Consider the following 21,174-nt stretch of genomic DNA (forward strand, 5'->3'; position numbering starts at 1 on the left):
CCTGGCCCTCCTATATCCGAGATCAAACACTGCTGCATTTTAATGCACATATCAGACACCAGTAATCAGTTAGTATCCCATGTAAATTGTTACTGAATGCATGGTTTACCTTCCTTTTTTGAAATGCAATTACACATAATCATTTTCCAGATTAGTTAATGATAACATAAATGGGTTAGCTATTTTCTCCAGAGCACTTTGTTAACAAGGCCAGGTAAAGAGTCTCCCTGCTAAGTTTTATAGTGTAACAACTATTACAAGATTTTATTAAAGTGGTAGGGTAAGGAAGAGAAATGTTTTTTCTTGTCAAATATGTATAAACATTAAAGTATTTAATTACACACACACACTAATAATTGGACTACATGTCTAATGCTCTTCAGCAGTCTGTACATAACTTCTAAGTATTACTTCTAAAAACTTGCTCTTTGACTTGTATTCAACTGCAAAATGAGGTGTTTGGTGCAGAGCATAAACATCATTAGATTTCAGACACATGTGGGCTTAAAATCTTTAGAAATATTTTATGGAATTCCCAAAAAAGAAACATCAGTGGAGAGAACAAAAACTATCTGGCCAGTTAAGGTGAAATTGAACATGCATTTGAAAATCATTTTCTCATTTTGCCTTGTTGAAATGAGTTAGCCATCTACAGACTTTCAGAATAGAACCTTCTAATTCTTCCTGTGAAAAGGCTACACTGACTTGATAGATCATTTCCTGTTTGTACACAGATGGGAACTCTGAAGTGAGCTTGGGACAAGATAAGCCCAATGTGTTGGAGACAGGAAACTTCACTTCCGAGTGTTGAGGAAAGAGAGGTGCTGTACTGCACAATTCACTTGGAGTTCTACAAGAATGGTGACCCCACCCCGAGCCATGCATTCCAGGAGTACTCTGCTACACTGGCCCAGGATTAATACATTCTTGAACTGGTCCTCAGAATAAAAGCAAAAGTTGTGTTATTCCAGTGATTTAAATTAAAATGACCTTTCTTGAGGTCACTTTATGTTATGTTAATGCTATTATTGTTTAGATTAAAAAACACTTGTCTCTGTTACTAAGAATATGTAACTGTCTGAGTCTCCATTCAAATTTAAAGGGGTTAGTGGTGGTATTCACTAATCATGGCATAGTCATCTCACTCAAAAAGAATGCTAAAGGAGTTCATTCCAATCTGGCCAGAGCTGCAGCAACTGAAACAACTGAAGTTTGGATAAGCGATATTTGGGCAGTAAGACAAGGGTACAAGAAGAAACCGTGTGCACGTGGGCTCTGCATCCTGCTGCACACTGCTGACCAGGTGCAAAGAGAAATATGAGGATCTGAGGGTGCTGTGGGTTTTATTACCAAAGGCAGCTGTGATGAACATTCCAGACCTTGGGGCAGAAGTTAGACAGAGCTGCCAGAAGGAACAATGAAAAGGGTTCTAATACTTCAGTTTGTATATAAAACTGAGCCAAGGAGAACTGAGTAAGAGCAGACAGTATTACTGTAATTCATCTAATATGTTTATATATAATCTTCACCCTGAAACTTTCTCACACCAAAGTCAATTCTTGTGGACCTAGCTCAACTGCGTGGGAGAGAAAAGAATGGCCCAGTTCCCAATCTCTGTCATTGGAGAAGAAACAAGAGTACAGGTCAAAAAATCTTAATGTTTAGTATACTAATTTAACATTTAACTTTTTTTCAGTGCAGGCAGGCACTTTACCTCTGAGCTACATCGCTAACACCTAATATTTAACATTTATAACTAAAGCTTTTTAAACTCCAAGAACAACTTTTCAAAAAAATAAAACATGGAATCCTTTTATGAAATGCTTTTTGTGGAAGTAATACTAACGGTATCATGGTTAGAAGCTATATGTAATCTGGCCTTTAGCAGAGAGTACCATGGGAGAAAGTAATTTGGCCCAAAGGAGATTGATTTTACATATTGATTAACTATCCAGATAGAAATTTGTTATATATCTGCTATGGGATTAAAAAAAGAGCTCCCAGGAACCTCATGATAAATCTTCTTTTCTTGAATTTCTGAGCGTATGAAACTTGAATGTTGGATAAGGAAGCGAGATGCCATTAAAAATTGCTACACACTGTGGTAAGCATGGTAATAAAATTCTCATAAATGAAATACAACTGCAACAAGACAATAAAACTGCCCAGAAACAAAGCCTCTGCTCATGACTAAAACTTTGAAACTTCGCACAAAGGAGTTTTACTCCCAAGTGTATCATTACAGAACATGCCCATCTAAGATGTTGTTGCTAATTTTTTAAGAAAGCAAAATCTTCAAATGAGGTAAAATAATTTAGAGGGAACAAGGGCTAAAGAAGCAATGGTTCAGAGCTCAGGGACTTGAGAACATGTTTCTGTGATTGAAATGTCAGGTCTTTATTATTTACTGTATGTATTTAGACATTTACTTAAAGTATCTGTGTCATAAGTTCCCTATTACATAATAAGGAAAATGCCAATTCTTAGCTGGCAGAGCAAATGTGATGCTGCTAAACATCCTACAAAGCACAGGACAGCCCATACAACAGAGAACTGGCCATCCTCAATGCCACTAGTGCCAAGGTTGAGAAACCCTGGGGTAGACTGGTGAGAAGTAATGAGTAAATACATGAGAAACCGGAGAAACATGCCTGGCATACAGGGATTACTATATCTGTGTTGACTCACCATTGTTCACAATCTGTTCATCTAGAATGTCTAGGCAGAATTAAAAACTGCGGATTCTAGGATGAGTCAGCCTGTGCTGACTACCTGAGGACTTTCTAGCATGAATCAAGACTATAGTTTTCATAGAATCAATGCATTTGGAAGCCAGAACATGAGGAATAACTCTGGAATTTTTGAAGATACTGTTAAATTTCAAATGGACTCCATGAAGGCTGCTTCTTGATGCAACTGAATGGGAGAGTGGGGAGTGGAAGAACAGAGGAGCTACTTCCAGAGCATAGAGCAGGAGTTGGGAAACATTTCTTGCAAAGCACTAGACAGTAAATATTTTAGCCTTATAGGCCATATGGTCTCTGCACCAACTAACCAACTCTATTGTTGTAGTACAAAAAGCAGTCACAGACAAATATGTGACTAAATGGGTGTGGCTGGGTTCCAATAAAACTTTATTTACCAAAACAGGTGACAATTTGATTTTGGCCTGAGAGTCAAAGTTTGCCAACTTCTAGTATAAAAAACAGATCACACACTTTAGAGTCAAAGGGCAGCAGGTGGGAAAAATGTGCTGAACTTCTCTGAGCATGTTTCCTTATTTGCATGCTTTTGATGAAAATGCCTGTAAACAATTTGACACAAAGTAGGCACTCAATAAATACTGTCTTCCTTTCAGGCACAAATAGTCCCAATTATTGAATTAACAGAATTTCAATTTAAAAATGACAATGGACTTGCAGTGTGGTTTTTACTTTCTCCATAATATCCTGCTGACTTCTGCCATGCTTATAACAAATATTGCTTCTCCTGTGATGTTTTTCCTAGGGTTACTCAACTGACCCCAACTTACATTCTTGGCTTTAATACCACAGACATCATTTTGTGTTTAATGGTAACTTTGTTAAAAGTTTGAAAATGAAGAAGCAAAATGGAAGGTGTTGGTCACAATTCATTCAAAAACAATAATCTCCTCCCTTCCTTTCTTTTATTAATTGCACACTTTATAAAACAAATGTTCCACACCCTTCCGTTTGGGCTGAGCTCACAGAATGAAGAAAAATATATCTATTACCCTGTCATAGGCACTTATCTCTATCAAGTCGGTTATATAAAGTTTCTGAAAAGTGTTAACGTTCTATCAAGCAATTTGCAACACATGTATTCATCCAAAATAAGCCTTTTTTGAAGGTTGAAAAATAACTTGCAGAAGATGCTCACTGGTTAGGTGCAAAGGAAATGTGGAGGTGATGTGGTTCAGAGAACGGAAGTTATTTCTAATGGAAAAGAGGAAACTTCTATTCCATGACCTTACATTAATCACTTTCAATCTTGCATGTCATTTCTCATTATGTGACATTCTTTTTAGTTGTGCCATGATTCCTGGATAGTGATGTACTGGAAAAATACAAAGTTCAACTGTATTTAGGTTTGAGTTACTTAAGTATAAGTGCCGTCTTCTCCCCTGCAAAGTTCTGGGGAGTGAGGATCAGATCCCTGCTCTTTGGTATTCCTTACAGTGAGTGAAAAATACTTGATTACACCACTGAAAAAACTTGAACTTGGAAGTATAACTGGAAATGTTAAGTTTTGTTCTTTATGATGTCCCCACAAGTAATATTTATGAGCCATCTTGGCTGGTTGTATGAGCAGAAGCTCACAGACTGATTATTAAGTATCTTTACTGGCCAATATTTAATATCCTTGTTGATACACATACAATGAAAGAGGATGGGGTTTATAAAAAGTGAACATAAGAGTTATGGTCATGATCAAGAAAGGAACTTGTACTGTCATTCCATTTTAGAAGCTGTCCACCATCCTGTTCTACCTAAAGAGGGGTATAAGACAAAGATGGAAGTATAGATTGTTGCCCCAAAACAGTAAGAGGTGGAGAAGTGACACAGGGAAAGGTATGAAGCTAATAAAGTGTGCTTTACCAAGAGCACTTAGGGCAATGGACAACTCTGGGAAAGAGCACAAAACATTCCAGACCATGGGGAGAAATTAAGGGACTTATTGAACCTTGTCCCATCAGGACTGGCTGGAGGCTGTGGTGGTTGGTGATCAGTAACTCCCCTATGTAATTTGCTGGTCCTGGGAGGCACAGAAAAATTCCCCAGGCCAAGGAACAGAGGACAAGTGAGTGCCACATGGTCATGGCACTAACAGCTAGAGAAAAGAGAGCTAATCTGATTAGGCAACTACAAGAAGGACGTTTCTTAAGATGAGCTCTAGCAGAGGTCAGAGGAAGGTGGTGTCACAGTCACCCAGCTTGTTCTGCAGCTCCAAAACCTTCTCACTAATTGTGAGGCTAAACTCAGCCTGCATCTGACAGTGCTTTCTCTATTAACCTTGGTCATTCCTGACTTCAGGGCCACAATCTACCTATAAGTATTTATTTGCAATAGACCATAATTGGTCTAAATTTGGGCAATAGCTGGTAGAGTTGCCTGTGAAAGAAAACATATGAAGTTTAAGAAGTCAGATTAAAATATATATTTACTCATCTAGAGACCCCTTGCTTCCATCATTTCAACTCATTGTGAAATTATTATTGATTTTCTAAAACAGAGGTTTCAAAGTTTTAGGCCTCTGAAGTAACATTGATTTTTTTAAAGCTCAAGTTAAGGACTGCTTGAAGAAATCCTCCTCCTTTCTCTTTCTCCCTCTCCTTCCCCTCCTTTCTCTTCCCATTCCCCTGCTCCCATTATCTAAAAAGTCAACTCTATTTCTATATACAAGCCTGACAGATGTTGCCTTCTCACCTTCCTACCTGGGAACCAGAAGACTCTGATCAAGTGTGTCAGGATCAGGGTTGAGGTGGGGGCTGGGGAGGGCATCCTGCCAGGTAATGGAAACACTGCCTGCTTTAATTTTATTGCCAAGAACAAAGCCTTCTTAATGTTTAATAGAACCCTTAAAGGCGGGCCTCATTGGCATAGTTCTAATTTTTTCAAAACCACAAACAAGGGGAATTCTTTAAGGCCATTTCATGAAAAGCAGAAGTAAAAAATACTTTATTCTACAAAAATTAAAGCAATCCTTTGTTTCAGCAGCTGACCCCAGTTTAACATTTGTATGTGTCCTCTTTTCAGGAGCATCTTTTGGCACTGTCTACCTGTATGTGCACTCCTTCATTCAGACCAGCACATGAAAGAACTAACATATGAAAAAACTGCACAGAAACTCTCTTCCTTTAGGATGTCATCTCTTTGGAATTATTAGCTTCAGATAGCATGCTTTAGAAGCAACAATTTGCACCAGAAACCAACAAGCCAACACTCTCTTCTTGTAAACCCTAATTATCAGCCTGGGAACCACTGTAACTTAATTCAGTGCATATTTTGATTCTGCCAGAAAACTAAACCTGCTATAGAGTCCTTGGATTCTAAGCTGCAGGTCTTGCTTCCTTCTTTGCCTAAAGTATTCACCAAGAGATCTTTGCAACAGTCTTAGTAACCAAGGAATGAAAGTGAGAGGAAATGAGGTCACTCTAGTTTCTCCATGAATGAAGAGGATGCTATCAGTATACAAGAGACATTTTTTTTTTCTTTTTTGCAGTACTGGGGAACAAACCCAGGAATGCTCTACCACTGAGCTACATCCTCAGCCATTTTTATTTATTTATTTTGAGACAGGTTCTTACTAAGTTGTCCAGACTGGCCTTGAATTTGCAAGGCCTCCAGCCTTAGCTTCCTAAGTAACTGGTATTACATGTGTGTACCACCTCATCCAGCACCAGTGATAAGATATGAAATAAACCTCAGAAGTCCTTTGTGGCTGATTTGGAGGGTGCGTGTGTGTGTGTGTGTGTGTGTGTGTGTGTGTGAGAGAGAGAGAGAGAGAGAGAGAGAGAGAGAGAGAGAGAGAGAGAGAGAGAGAGAATGAGAGTATATGTATGTGTACATGTGTGTGTTTAGGGATCAAGACAATCTGATATATACACATGACCCAATAAGTCATCTTCAGACCCTAGTTGACTAAGCCATTATACATGCAGCCATTGTTTTGTGTTTTCCCCAACTTGAGTCAAAGTGGCTATTGGTTCATACTTTCTTTCACAAATCAGAACAGGCAGAGAGGGTATCCTACAGAATTAAAAGGTACAGGTTTATAAGGGGAAGACCCACCATGACCTCCCTTCAGGGTTCAGCAATGCCCCCATAGACAGTTCTCCCATGTTTAATTTCCTTCACCAACTCCATCCACTTAACCTTAGTCCAGTAGCAGAGCCCCCAAGCTCAGTGAGAGCTTCCCTGTGTTCATCCATTATCCTGCTACTGCTTCTAAGGAGTTGTGGCTACTGAAATGCCATCACAGAAACACCGTTCTTGTACACTCTTCTGAAGAAGGGTCTTCTCTGCCCTTCGGGGTGAGATCTATGCAAATGAGCTAGCACTGGAGGGAGGAAGCAGGTGAAATCTGGGAGCATCCATTCACTCACCAATAGTCAGTGCTGTATGCAACATTTGGGAGATCCTATGAAAACTGTCCCACCTTTCAAGGAGTCTGAACCACAAGGAGAGGGAATAGACATGTATTTACAGGGCATGGGAGTTTTTGTCCAAGGATGACATCTATACAAACCATTTACTATGTAGTTTTCCTTAAAATTTAAATTTGAATTTAAATTTAAAATAAAATTGTGGGCTGGGGATATAGCTCAGTTGGTAGAGTGCTTGCCTTGCATGCACAAGGCCCTGGGTTCAATCCCCAGCACCAAAAAAAAAAATAAATAAATAAAATAAAATAAAATTGTGAATTTCCTTATCTGCTCATAAATATGATAAATTTTTATAAAACCAACAAATAATCACTCATGGGGGGTGTCTCTGAATCAATGTTCAATTAACTCAAGTTGAACAGACACAACTTCATTAGATAATCAATTCCATCTATAAATTAGCTAAATTCCTACACATATTTTTAAAAATTGAGGTCAAATTTACATACAAGGAAACATGTCAATCTTAAGGGACAGTGCAATGGAATTGAATAACCAATCTAACTAACAGTTCAATCAAGATATAACACATTTGTATGATCCCAGAAAATGCCCTTGAGCCCTTATTCTAGTCAATCCTCACCCAACTCCCAGTGATCATTTTTCAGATTTTTAACACCAAATTATAACATTTTAAACTGCATTATAAATTTACCATGTTCAATTTACATTATGAGCACTTCAAATGTCTAACAGGATAAAATTAAAGCCAAGTTAATCCTTCCCTAGTCCTTAAGTAGCTCTTATAAATTGAATAAATTAAACTTACAAACACTGTATAGTGAAACTCAAGTTCTCTTGAACACTCCAATATTGTTTTGACTTCCATCTTAAGATCCTAGGTCTAATATAAATTACATGTCTCAAATTTGCAACTTCAAAGCAAATCTGTCAGATTTCTGTAAGATGCTATGTTTTTTAAAATGCTACAGATTATAAACATCTAAAAGTATTCACCTCTAAATTTTAATATTGACTCTGTGGTATTGTTAAGGTCTTCATCTTTATATATAAGTCTCAAAGTTCCTTGGAGAGGAGGAAAAACAAAAGAATCTTATTATACTAAAAGAAGAAAATTTTTCTTTCAAAGAAGTTGCAGCTACCAGGTCTGTGATTAACAGCTAAAGATTTGAGAACAACCTGAAGATTTCCTTGTTCTACTAGTACCATAGATGTATACTCACTGAGCCCATGTGATGGTGGGTTCAACATAATTCAGTAGGAATCCCCCTTAGGGATTTAAATTCTTTCAGTCCTATTACTTGGTTCAGGTAGAAATTGAGTAGCCAATCTAGTTACCATATTTTACTAGTTGGTTGGATTCACCTCATTTCTTCACTGGTTAATCTGGTTATATCTGGCTTCAGGTCACATTTATAGTCATTCAAATGACATTTACATCAAAAGGTTACTGAGATAATTAAATCAGGAAATGATTGTAAGAGCTTGTCAAGTGGTCATAACTGTTTTTCTTGCACATTTGCATAGACCCTATCACTTTTGCTTTCCCACTCTCCAATATATACTTTGTTGTGGGACTGTAACATCTTTATATAGTTATCTTTTCCTTCTTATACCAGCAAGGACGAAGGAGGCACCATCCTCCCAACATGACGAAAATGGACACAAGGCTTCCTTGAATAAACTTAACCTGCAGCCCAATGACAGTGTCTCCTAGTCAGGGAATTAGGTCCCTATGATACTTTTTAATACTTCATACATGTGAACCTGATGTTCTCTATCTAGTGAAAACAGTTTTTCAAGTATAGTAAAAGTTCTATCATAAATTCCCAGGCTGAGAAGTTACCTCACTTGGTTGTAAAAACCTTTATGTGTTGCTCCTCGCTGTGAGCCTTTTATATTCAGTGGTAGCCCCAGGCCTTTTACATAGCTGAATTTAAAATTTCATATTTCTATTTCAAACAAAAATAACCAGTACTACAACTGCACTGTTGTTAATGGAAAATTTATATGCATGACTCAATTATTTTGCTGCAGAGTTTCAAAATTAGAACAAAGCTCTTCGGTTTTTCCTACAACACTTGGCAATTAAACATAGAAGTCAACTGAATGAAAGTAAAAGATGTGTCCTCTTTCTCTCGTAATCTATACTTATTTTATATCCAGGCATAATTTTAACCTGATTCTCATAAAGAAGACAAATTTATATTCATTTATTGAAAAAATAGATTTAACTAAATATTCAACCCACTGATTCAGTGATACCATGCTTGCTTCCAAATGAAATGAAATAGAGCCACAATGCAACCCAACATTCTACCTGAGAGCCACCTGCACACCTGCAGTCATCCTCTCTCACTTGAAACCACCAGCTAAGTAAGATCATCTCATGTTCAAGTTGAGTTAGAGCTAACTATAATGGTTAGTTTTTTAACATGTGCAAAAACTGTTCCTGTTATTCTTTATATCACGCCAGAAACGTTTCCACTGCTCTAGCTAGTTACATGTCACTATTTCATGACAAGGAAGTTGTGTGCAGAGTAGTATGAGGGAGATGTGATAAATAATCCTTGTATAGTGCAGAGAGACCACATTAAGATGCATCAGAAAAAAACATGCTTTTACTCTTCCTTTCTACTGCTCAACCACTAGTCACCCAATTAGGGCCTATTCCTCCACACCTGAGTGTTGAACTTGGCAATCTGTGCTGTATATTCAAACGTACCTGAGGGAGTGTCTTCAGAGGCACGTACAAGTGATCAAACTCCCATATGAGTCACCTGGTAGGATTCTGAATACAACATGATAGTACATTCCACCCAAACTAGAATGATTAACAGATGATGAAAAATGTGGATAATGTTTTAAGTTTCAAAGCTGAAACTGGGGGATATTACTCTAAAAGTAATACCAGAAAACTAAGCCTTATTTTCTTTCATTGATAAGATTAATCCCTTATGCCAAAATGGTGGAAGATTTTTCCTGGTATCTTCTCATTATTCTTCATGAATATATCCAAGAAAATAATAGTTTACAATGCCTGTTTTGAATCAGTTTATTTTTAAGGAAATGGTGCTGAATCTAAGGGAGGAGATATTCAGGTTATATGTTTGATACTCCTTTTATAAACAATTAAATCTAATATTCACCAAGAGAAATTAAGTTTATTTCATAAGTTGTTGATTTTAGTAAACTTGGTGGTGTAAACTAGATACATAAGCGTTATGTACAAGCAATAGCCAAAAATGATTTTTCTTCTGAATTGATGAAATTCTATGCAGACTGACAGTTCCTTTTCTCCCTTGTCATGAAAATCCCAAAACCTGAACCTGAGAAATCAACTTTACCATGGTAGTTACCATAATCCAGTTTTTGAATGCAGCCATATTTGCCCTATCACATTATCACCATTTCAGAGTCATGTACATGGAAAGTGATAACTGAATAGGGTATGTATGGTATGGTTTAATAAGACCCAGAATCTGACTCTAAATAATCTCTTAAAGCATTCTTCCAGGGAGTGAGATGAGGTAGGAATCTGATCCTTACCTGCAAGTGACAGTGGATTATAACTTTGGATATTTGAATTGGCCCCCAGCAGTACATATTTCACATGTCTGTCTGACATACATGAGTTTGGACACTGGGCTTCACCCAGTGGCTCTGGATAAAGCATTTGCTAAGGTTTCCATTAAGACAGAATGCTTTGACATTATGAAATGGCACAACAAAATCGAATTAAACAAAAAAGCTCATCTTTCTTTTCTAATCCAGTGATTTTTCACTATTTCAAAATTTACAAAGAAGTGCTTTCAGATCCTGGTCAATGACTTTGAAAGTCTTCTACAGACTCTCATCTATTTTGCCAAGATATTTTTTATAATTTCTTATAAGCTACACATCACCCAAGATAACTCATATCCTTCAAACCTCTCAATTTATAGAGCAGAAACATAATGAAATGGCACTTAATTCGCCCACAAAATGTTTGTTGCTCTACACACCAAGAGCACTGGAGAAACTCAGATGAAGTTAATAAAAGAGCAAACCTCCCATTAAACAAAAGAAAAGAGTGTAAAATTTTAGTAAGGAAAACAGTGGCAGGGAGTTTTTTTTAAAGTGATCACAAACCAAGCAAGACAACCCAGAGGGGCCAAGGCTAGCACTTTGACACGATTCTGGATTAGAGCATGTCCTTCTAGGGTGACTCTGGGCAAGGACAGTGCACCCTGCTGGGCCTCTATCTTCCCAAAACAGCTATGACAGTTGTTCACTCTTTCCCAGTTGTTCTCTACCACTATTTCACTGTGGATTTATAGTCACGGTCACCTATAATTCCCAAAATGAACATCTACTGTGTGTTAAGATGTTGTATTTGCTATGAGAGAATTGGATGAACACCAGTGGCACTAATAAACTAGATCTTCTGATTTTTCTAAGAAAATGGGAAGGGGAGATGGAATAATGAAGAGATATAGTCCATATGTGACCTAAAAAGGTAAATTCTGCAGCTGATCCAAATTTTGATCGTTTTGCATAAGCTTGTCCTACATTCCATATAACCTTATCTCCCAACTCACCTGAGGGAACTATATTTCTCTCCAGAAGAAAAAAAGCAGAGCAGCTAAAAACCCATTTGTTTTTAGAATCGCAGCCATCAAGTTACATGAACATTTCTTGGGAGAACCAAAGTTCCTCTTTCAAAGCCTCTACCTCCTCAGTCACAAGCTGTCTGGGCCTTCATACCATCTGTCCTCTAGTTTGAAAATGATTTGACAATTACACAATCAAAAAACCATTTTGGTTGCTTACTCTCATTTATAAAACAAGTATGAAAATAATGGGAATGGGAGAAAGGCTTTCAAATGCCTCCATTTTAAAGAAAAGCAAAGGTGAAAGCTCAGGAGGAGGGGTAGACTTATACCGGAAGTGGCATTTCCTCCCGAGTCCATGGGAAGGAATTCATTGATTTAATTTACAACAATTAGGACTTGCCTCGGTGCTGGGATTTTTTTTAGCTCTAGCTGGCATGGGAATTATTTTCCTGAGGAATGCTCAGACCCAAATACAAGGACACCTTCAGGAAGAGGAAAAGGAAGAAGTACAGTCTAGGAACCTAGAATGTGAATCAGGAAATTCTTTTCCAATGCACTGATTTAAAAGAATAGCATGCTAATGCCTAACAAATGCCACTATCTTTTTAGAGTTTCCTAGTGCTGTGAAGTTTTCCCTTGCATGGGTGATTGTCTTGCATAAAGACATCCATGTTATTTTCCCAATAACCAAAAATATTATTTCCTGAAATGAATTAGGGATTTCAATTGTAAGTGTGATAAACTTACAGAGGTCTGTGTTCCTTCAACACATGTGAAACTTCAAGGGCAAAGTTCAAATTCAGATGGAATTATGAAAGACTTCCCACACAAAGCTGGTTCCTACCTATCCTTCCTTCTTACACATCTTCCATTTCTCCAGATAAAACCATTTGCTTTGTATGCATGCAGTGCTTGTTTCCTGTTCCCACGCCATTGTCCGCCCTGCAAGCAGTGTTGCTCCTCTCTCTCGGTAAACCCAAATGGTGCCTTCCCTTCTCTTGAAGGAAGGTTAAGATCACATGTGACCTCTCCCATCTGCTGCTGGAATTAATTGTATATAACGCACACCTTTTTCGTGGCAATTGCAGTTTTCTACTTTTTATTGTACTGTCAGTAATCTTTTGTGTTAGTGAAGATAGCCTCCTGTGGGCAGGGTCCTCTGCAACTAGCACAGTGCAGCATACAGGGTGGGAGCTCCAGTCACACTACTGGCATAAACAAATCAATGGGAAGCTCTAACAAATTAAAGTGACTGTAGGCAAAGGTTTACAAATTCCCCCAGAAAGTACCTGTTTAGCAAGCATAGTCCAAAGACCAACAGTCTCCACAACAGAAAGTTCTCTTAAGCAAAGTTAATCAAAACATAGAAATAAGACAAAGAGAAGACTGTGTGCCTTCCAATGTCATACTAATACATACTCCATGAAGCCAGGCTCAGTCAGCGTTACCTGACTCTCCTGACTGGGATGGAACACAGTTGGGCTTTGTATTTGCTATTGATTATGGCTTAGACTTCACAAAATTAGATGTGAACTTAGAGAAAAATGGTGATATACAAATTATTTTACCCAAATGTTCTTGCCATGTTGCCCTGTGGGTCACTGAGCAGTGTTGTATCTAATTTGGCTGCCATTCTGGTTTTCTTTTTTCTCTACTGCTCTCCCATCCACTGTTTATATGGATCAATTTCTGGTATCCTCTTTGAACCATCTTTTATCGCCATGCTGGTTCCTTCATTAATGAGACAAATAAATCTCTCACATGCACTCATTCAATTATATGAGAATTGATTGTTCAACTTTTTAACAATTATTCTTTGACAAAGTTAATAACTATGAATAAAGAAATAAATGTAAAAATAGGTACTGCCACTATCATCATTTTTCTACTCATAAATTTAATTTTTGTCTAGAATAAATGTCCTGAATTCCTTATTTACTCACCTGCAAACATTTGTTCCCATTCCAAAAGATTTATACAAAGCAACAGAGAAAAGAATGAATATTCTTTACTCCTAATCTAGAATAACTTCTAATGACATGTATGTGTCTATTTGCAAGTCTACTACAATTGACTCAGTAATAGCTTCATTTTAAAAGCCTGTATCTCAACTAAAATATCTGATCTCTTGAAATAAAAAGTCTGCTTGTTAATTTCTTGAATTTATCTCTCACCTGAAATTATTGAACATGATAGAATGTAACTTGACATCATGTTAGAATGAAAAGTATTTCGTAAATTCAACTAATATTAATACTGCATTAGGATCAAGGCATTTGTTCTGAACTCACTACCAGCCATAATGGAAACCAGACACTAATGCCTTTAAGTAGTAACTAGCAGAAATTGAATGAAATAATCACCCAATTCATAAAGCATTTATAAGATTTACCATAAAGTGCAGGTATTTTTAACCAATGAGAAATTATTCTTTCTTACTATCCCAAATATCAAATGACATTGCATCATAAAAATATGGCACACGAATCATTCTATTTTGTTCATCCATTTATTCATGAGCTACATATTTATTTACCCTACATAATGTTCACTACTACCTCCAATGTTCTTTTATCAATAAGGTTCAACGTGTTCCCAGGGGAGATCAATGACACAAGTAAATCCCATGGAAGCAGAATAGAAAGGTCTGGGTTCCACAACACGCTGTCACTGTTGCTGCTGCCTTTACACTCCCAACTTACATGCAACATGATTGAGGATCACATAGTTCTTTAAGCCAAGGGCCTCTGACAAGAACCACTGAGCTACTTTGGTCAGTTAGAATCTACTCTCTCACCTCCATTTTGCTTTTATTGCTCCTCACTTTCCTTTTATATGTCTTTCCCTCCCCCGTCCATGACAGCCTGCTCATCAGCGCAGAGTGAATGGCTCAGGTAGGGGAGGAGGACACATCTAATTCCTAACCCCTAGATATTTTCACAGAAAAGCATAACAAATTATTGGTTCTAGCTCACATGTTTCTCAGTAATCATTTTTAAATTTTCAATCACAATGAGAGCACTTATAAGTACAAACTTTATGAACCTAGGTATCTGAAGCCTTCCATCAAAGCCCCAGTGTTTGCATAGTAGATTTGCTTTTAAGTTGAAAGTATCTGAAAGCAGCATTTACTAATTTTTACTGTGCTGAAGAATGTATCACTGCTAAACACCACTGTGTTGCACAAATAAGCTTATATCCAATCCTGGAGTATTTTTAAAAACAGCTTGTGTGAAATCTACTAAAGTCTCACTCCCCCCCCACACTTTCAGCTAAGCTATACTTTTTCTCTTTTAATTCCCCCTCCACATAACATACTCATCTAATCTAGAACACTGGCAAATGTCTCGCTCATATTTTGTTTTAGTAGGAATGGAAAAAAATGCTAACCATTTAACTGTGTCCCATCATTAAACTTTTTGAAGTTGTAATCTAATTTTAGAGAAACTAGACTATGAAAAGGCAAGCATTTTAAAAAATGTAATACTCTACTAGCTTGCTGACTCTCTGGCTACCATACTGTACTTTAATTGTGTTATTAGTGTTCAAATAGGCCATTTGCAGTCATTGTGCATATTTGTCCAAAACAAGTTGCCTGAGCTACTTTTGAATTTATTTTAACTGATACACAAAAACATTGAAATTGTACATATGTATGGACTCCTGAGCTTTGACTGTATAAAATCTACTATGCCAGAGTCTAAAATTCAAAGACGAATTATATTTGGTTCCTATTTTCAGATAATTCATATTCTAATTGGAAAAATGGAAGCAATACATGAAATGGTGATTAAAGCCACAAGATTATTGACAATAATGTTATGAGATTCAGAGAAAGGAGGGATGAATCTAGTTCAGAGAACCAGAAATATTTACAACTAAAGTACTCCTCAACTCAGAACTTGGAGGACAGGCAGGAATGATTCAGATAAGTAGACATGGAGTGCGGGTGAGGCTACTGGGCAGGGGGATCTTCTGGGCTAAAGGCCCGAAGGCTTGAAAGGCAGTGTGAATAGGCAATTGTTTCATTTCATTGCATGGGGTGTGGGTAGTGGGAAAGCCAGGCTCAGTGAAGATGGAAAAGGCCTCTGAAAAATTGCCATGAAGTACTGGCATCCATCTTTCCCCTATGAAGTACAGCATCATTGCAGGTTGTACTGGTGCAATTGTGGCTGATTTATGGAAATATCTGACAAATAAAAAGCATTTAATATATATGTGCAGTTGGTTGAATTGTGCTTTCCAAAGTATGTTCAAAGTGGCCAATGAATTGGGCCTTTTTTAGGAATAGGTATTTGCAGACAAGTTAAAATGAAATCATAATGGAGTAAGGTAGGCTTGAATCCAATTACTGATGTCATAGGAAGAAGGGAATTTGGACACAAACACAGAGACATATTGGAAAAATGTCACATGACAACAGAAGCCTAGATTCAAGTGCTATAGCTGCAAACCAAGGAAGTCCACCAAAAATATGGGAAGAGGCAGGAAGGATCCTCCCCCAGAGTCTTTAGACAGAATAGGGGCCTTGGCTGCACCTGGATCTCGGACTTCTGGCATCCAGAACTGTTGTTTTATGCTGCCCAAGCATGTGGTAATTTGTTACAGCAGCCCTAGTAAACTAACAGAACACCTTATAAATAGTGCTTTCTTTGGCTGTTCTTTGTAGAGGTGATTAAAATCTATACTACTAGGCATGCTATGTAATGCTGGATCAAGGAGAACTATAAATAAGAGAGGGGAAAGCAGTCCTGGATGGGGAAAGATTCACTGAGGTTCTAGTTCTTTCCAATTTCATCCATCTTATATATTTGGCTTCTGCAAAAGATTCAATTTGAACAAAGATTCCTGTTTGAGATTAGAAAGCATTTGGATAATAAAATGCTGACCTAGCAGTTTTCACATGAAATATACCACACAGAGATAGACACTTACTTCAACATGTTGACAGGTTTGGATGAGCTTAGCCAAAAGGGTCTCCAGTTCTGTGTTCCTCTTAATAAGGTTGGTGAGGTTACTCTCTAAGTTTTGCTGTTCAAAAAAGAGAGGAAAAATGTTATTCTGCATACTTTTATATTTTACTATACACAAAACTAATCATACTCAGAAAAACTGATACATTTTTCAGAAACTGATGAAATGGATGCAATTTCAAGTATTTATAGATTCAAACTGGATTTTCAAAGGTTGCATTTCAAACAACTCTGTAGAAATACTCAAACTTCAACTTTTTTTGTTACTTCTTGTACTAAGATATTTAACTGAATAATTAGTTATGGGTTACTGCTAGGTTGTAAACTAGGGAGAAAGGAAATAATTGGATTTTTATCCCTTTACCTGAATCTGAAGTGGCGATAATATAAAGAACATATTCCCACATCAAATCACCTACTTTTGAATTTTTAGGATTTACCATTTTATGGTCAGGCTGAGGAAACTCTCTTGAAGGGTTTGACTTGATCAGCTATTGCTGTCAATATACCCATTTTCAGGCATTTATAAGATGTCCTCGTCACACACATTTACTCATACTGCATTTTATTGAACATGCTTCTATTCTTTGTCTATCAATGCCAGAAAAAATTCCCTTGAACACTCTACATCACTGTCCTGCTTAAGACTATAGAATTATTCCTTATTCCTTTATAGTTTCGAGTTCTAAAAAATCCTTGGAATGAATATCTAATCATATTTTCACCCATAATAACCCTCTGTTCTGGGTAAGACTCATTTAAATTCCTTCTCATGCTACAAGTTCTTCATTTATAACATTCATTCATTTACTTATCTATCCACAGAACAAGTACTTATTAAGCTTTTAGTATATGACAGACTCAGAGAGTTACTGGAAAAACAAAGATATAAGTATCTACTCCCTGTTCATGAGGAGATGGCTGTGCAACTGGGAGACAGATGCTGTAAGTGAGAGGAGGGGGACAGTTGATGGCTACCTGGAGGTTTCCAAAAGGGCAAAGTCTTTTGTCTGAGGCTAGAAGGATGGGTGGGGATATTTTGTTGGTCCCAAGCGGTCATTTCTTAGGAAGATGAAACAGGTGGAAATGAGTATGTGAAGATAGATCAATGTCATATAAGACCAGGGAAGTATAAGAGGGGAAAGGATTAGTGAAAATATATGCTTTAACCTATGAGTAGTTCCCCAAATACAGGAGATATGCAACAATGGGAAATTTTGTGGGAAAGATAATAGATCTCATATTTTTAGTGCCATGTTGGAGGTGTACTTAGTGGTAGAATGCTTGCACAAGCCCTGTGTTCTACCCCTTGTGCACATACCCCCAAAACAAGATTTGCAAAGAGTGTAGGGATTTTGAAAACTAACATTTTCATACAGGTAATAACATTGTATTTTTGCTGTAGAATTTATGGAATTTTTAGCTTGCTCTACTTTCTGAAACTTTTTACTTAGAAAGGTGTATTGAGGTAAAGGATCACTTTTATCTAACACTTAAAATGAATATGTCAAAAGCAGAAATCTCTGGTTTTAATAAATTAAATTTATTAATCTGACACTGATTTTATTGTCTAGGATTTTTCTTTAATTTCAATGGCTGTATTTTCCTTTCCAGTAGGTTCTTATCACATCTCCCTTTTTTTGTGGAATTGCTTTCTGCTCCTTTTCCAAAGATACAATTTCCTTCTTCATAATTTCAAGAAAACTAAACATACTTATTCTTAAGCCCTTTTGAGAAAGGGCAATTGCACATTTCCCTGTATTTGCTTAATGTTTCCCCAAGAATCTGATTTTATCTTGTGTCTTGTAAGTTTTGTCTGACAGTTCATCTGATGTAACCTTTCCTCCCTGTACTGTGATTTGGGGATTGAGATATTCAGCAAGGTGAAGTGCACACTCTGAGGTTAGGACATAAGGTTTATTCCCCAAAGAGGGCAATCCCCCCCCAAGACACTATCAAAGCTCAGATTCTGGTTTGGCTCAGAGCCTCTATTTCCTTCCAAGAGAGTTCCCTGTTTGGCCTCAATTCCAGAGAAGATGTGACGGGTCCTTTGAGCCTGGTGTGTGCATGGGGAGTCTTTACTTCCAGTTGTATGGGGCTAATACCACAGGTAGTGGACACTGCCCCATGCATCCTCTGAAGTCCCCACTACCCCATCTCATTTCTACTTCTTGGGAGCAACCCAGCTTCAGTTTCCCCCTCCCCATTCTGCACTTTCTTTCATTTCTAGTTCCTGGAGATTTTCCACTTACATTTAAGCTTGGTTATGGATTCTTTTAGATACACTTTAAAATATTTTGTTCATAATTTTCATGCATTTAGAATTCAGGGGGCGATTTGTGCCTATTTTAGCCAGAGCGGAATACCAACAAGAAAACCAGTTTTGTCTTTGAAACACTGAAAACATTTCAAATATAACTATTTTAAAAGAGAAAATCAACTGTTTCTCACGTAGAGGATGCAATACAAAGAGAGGCCAGAGAGTCAAAGAGTGATTCAGGTACAACTTGATTTCATGTTTGCATCAAAGAAAAATTTGCTTTCAAAGTTCTTAACAACCACCCTTCCCCCTCCACCACCGAAAGCCTTAAATTTTTCTACTGTTTGGATTAAGTGAACTCCAACTGGTCATCACTTTATGGTCAGAGACCAGAAAATGATTCTGAGGTACTGCATTATTCAATGTCCTTGATTTAGATGTGAGTATTATAAGGTATATTAGTTTCTTTTTGTGTGTTAATCTTAGGGAATCCTTTCACTTTTCTGGTTGGCTGACCTTTCATAGCAGGAAATTTCTAAGGAAATACATCATCTAACTGTTTACAGTTCAATTGTCATAGGTATGACTTTTCTAAAGCTAGTCAGTAAGAGAGCCAAATAAATGCAATCCAACACATTAAGATTTTACAAACATCTGCTTGCACCCCCTCCCTTTATTAAGTATACATCATGTATAAAATCTGTTTTTAATCAACTAATAACATAGACTAAAGCCTGTGGTTTAAACACTTTGACCTATCCAGATCCTTTGGGGTTATTCAAATTTAAATAGTACAAGTGTTACTGAAGTCCGCAAAGAATTATTGAGTCGGTTAGAAGTATAATAAAGGGAAATTATGCTGGGAGAGAGACTTGTTTCCAAGTAGTACCAAAGGCGCTGACAACATTTTTGACTAGAATGTGGGTAGTGGGAAAGGAACAAAATCTACTCTTCACTCAGTCATGTGTCCACTTCCACTACAGGGACTTCTCTGGAACTTTTTTAGAAGTTAACTCTATTTGTTAACATCCTGTGTGGTGGTCAATAGGTTCAATAACCTTTTGGTTTTGACTGTACTTTATGCAAAAGAGAACATTGTTTTGGCATGGGAGTCTTAGGACTAGGGAGACATAACTATCATATAGAAGTCTAAAAGCTTCCACAGTACAAAAAAAAAATGAGTATCCTGTTGTCACATTAAAAACGTCAATATATTTACATCTCCTTATCCAGTCAAGCTTTATAGAAACCCAAGAAGTGAGAAATGAGTGATCATGTATGAGTGAAGAGACTCTCTTGGATAAATGGACATGTCTTGGGCTCAGTTTTCCCATTCATAAAGAGCAGATAATGATCAATCTACCTATCTATGGTATTGTTAAGATCATATGAGAAAATGAACAGCTATATCAGGAAAGTACACATAAGTTTGCTAAAATTATGAATTTGAGGATAAAACAGTCTAATCTGGGTATCGGACACCAGAAAGGCCCATTCCTTTATCTCTGGCAAATATAATTTGCAAGCTTGCTGATGACTTTTTCTATAAGCGCCTGTGCCTTTCTGTTCTAGGACTGTACTTGGCCTGAGGCAAGGCAGGCTGCAGTACTGGAGAGAGTCAGGGGAGCCCAATGCATCCAAAGCAGCACTCCACCAGAAACTGCTAGAATTGGTGAATGAACAGCACAGTTTCCTCACCTTCTGGGTGGGACCACTCTGAGTCTTGGTCTATAAAATCTCATCCAGGACCCCACTGGGAGGGGACATGGGTCCACTTTAAAACGACCTCTTTCCTCTTCCTTCCCTCCCATGTTTCTTCCCCTTCCAGGTGCTTCCTGGATCACTTCCCAAGTCAAATTCTCAGAGTCAGCTTCTGGGAGAACTCACCTAAGACCATTTCCATAGACAATCTAATATTCTCTTTTCAAGTATCTATGAGGAACTGATATATTAAAAAAAAAATTTGGTGCAGTTAACTGCAGTGGCACATGCTGGTAATCCCAGCAACTTGGGAGGCTGAGGCAGGAGTATTGCCAAGTTCTATGTCAGCCTGGGCTACTTAGTGAGCCCCTAAGAAATTTATTGACCTATCCAAAATAAAAAATACAAAGGCTAAGGATATGGCTTAGGGGTAAAGTACCCCTGGGTTAAATTCTCAGTAGCTGCCACTCAAGATCTTGGTGCTGCAGAAGGATATTT

General features: G+C 37.5%; 1 protein-coding gene across 3 annotated transcripts in view; it reads right to left on the reverse strand.

Annotated features, from left to right (window-relative positions):
• The window catches only part of Mid1 (midline 1), a 358,166-nt gene that overhangs the window by 47,186 nt on the left and 289,806 nt on the right, over window positions 1–21,174 (reverse strand). For all 3 annotated transcript variants that reach the window (XM_047536731.1, XM_047536734.1, XM_047536733.1), the window contains exon 3: window positions 16,678–16,773. In XM_047536731.1, coding sequence (XP_047392687.1) covers window positions 16,678–16,773 — 96 coding nt within the window. The remainder of the gene's footprint in view (window positions 1–16,677; window positions 16,774–21,174) is intronic.

Source organism: Sciurus carolinensis, chromosome X (assembly GCF_902686445.1).
Source record: "Sciurus carolinensis chromosome X, mSciCar1.2, whole genome shotgun sequence".
In the NCBI taxonomy this organism is placed as follows: Eukaryota; Metazoa; Chordata; class Mammalia; order Rodentia; family Sciuridae; genus Sciurus; species Sciurus carolinensis.